We start from the raw sequence: 689 nt of genomic DNA, 5'->3' as shown, positions 1-689 counted from the left end.
GGGCAGTTTTTGGGCCAGTATTGGGGGTAGTTTAGGGGCAGTTTTTGTGTAGTTTTTGGGCAGTTTTGGGGCAGTTTGGGGGCAGTTTGGGGGTAGTTTTGGGGCTCACCGGGGGCGCGTTGCACAGGTAGCGCATGAGCTCCCCCACGTACTGGATGACGGTGACGTTGTAGCGCCGGCAGTCGGCCCAGAACTGGGAGGCCGAGAACTTGCTCCTCAGGACACACGTGGCTCCTGGGGGGGACACGGCCGGGGGGGGGTGTGACCCCCTCCCTCCTCGCTTTTCCCTTTGTCTGCTCACCCATCCCTCCCTCCATCCATCCCTCCCTCCCTCCCTTTATCCCTCCATCCCTCATCCATCCATCATCCCTCCCTCCCTCCCTCCCTCCCTCTGTTGTCCTGCTGGCCGGGTTCTCTCCCACACCGAGTTCGAGGCAGCCTCCGAGGCCGACGAGCAGCCCGGCCGAGTGGTAGAGGGGCAGCGTGGTGTACACGACGTCGTCGCGGCGCAGCCCACACATGCCGGCCAGGCTGGCCACCATCAGCAGCTTCTGCTCCGTCACCACCGCGGCCTTGGGGAGCCCTGGGGACCCGAAAAACGGACAGGTGACTCCAAATAACCCAAACTGACCCCAGATATTGTCAACTGACCCCAAATATCATCAACTGACCCCAAATATCATCAACTG

At 61.7% G+C, this 689-nt stretch overlaps 1 protein-coding gene across 1 annotated transcript; it reads right to left on the bottom strand.

Annotated features, from left to right (window-relative positions):
* Window positions 1-14: 14 nt before the first annotated feature.
* On the bottom strand, window positions 15-609 carry LOC113963033 (very long-chain acyl-CoA synthetase-like). The gene is made up of 2 exons (XM_027673824.1): window positions 425-609; window positions 15-234 (listed from the first exon to the last, which is right to left on the bottom strand). The coding sequence occupies exons 1-2, from the start codon at window positions 540-542 to the stop codon at window positions 32-34; spliced, it is 321 nt and encodes a 106-aa protein (XP_027529625.1). The 5' UTR covers window positions 543-609; the 3' UTR covers window positions 15-31.
* Window positions 610-689: the final 80 nt, after the last annotated feature.

Source organism: Neopelma chrysocephalum, unplaced genomic scaffold (assembly GCF_003984885.1).
Source record: "Neopelma chrysocephalum unplaced genomic scaffold, ASM398488v2 Primary Assembly neopelma1_187406, whole genome shotgun sequence".
In the NCBI taxonomy this organism is placed as follows: domain Eukaryota; kingdom Metazoa; phylum Chordata; class Aves; order Passeriformes; family Pipridae; genus Neopelma; species Neopelma chrysocephalum.
The sequence above is the reverse complement of the archived record's forward strand: the minus strand, read 5'-3'. Positions and strand labels throughout refer to the sequence as shown.

Bases quoted from the DNA above. Each gene is read 5' to 3' on its own strand.
- LOC113963033 (XM_027673824.1), bottom strand. From the start codon at position 542: ATGGTGGCCAGCCTGGCCGGCATGTGTGGGCTGCGCCGCGACGACGTC. The intron at 235-424 runs GTGTGGGAGAGA...TGTCCCCCCCAG, and splicing joins CGGAGGCTGCCTCGAACTCG to GAGCCACGTGTGTCCTGAGG.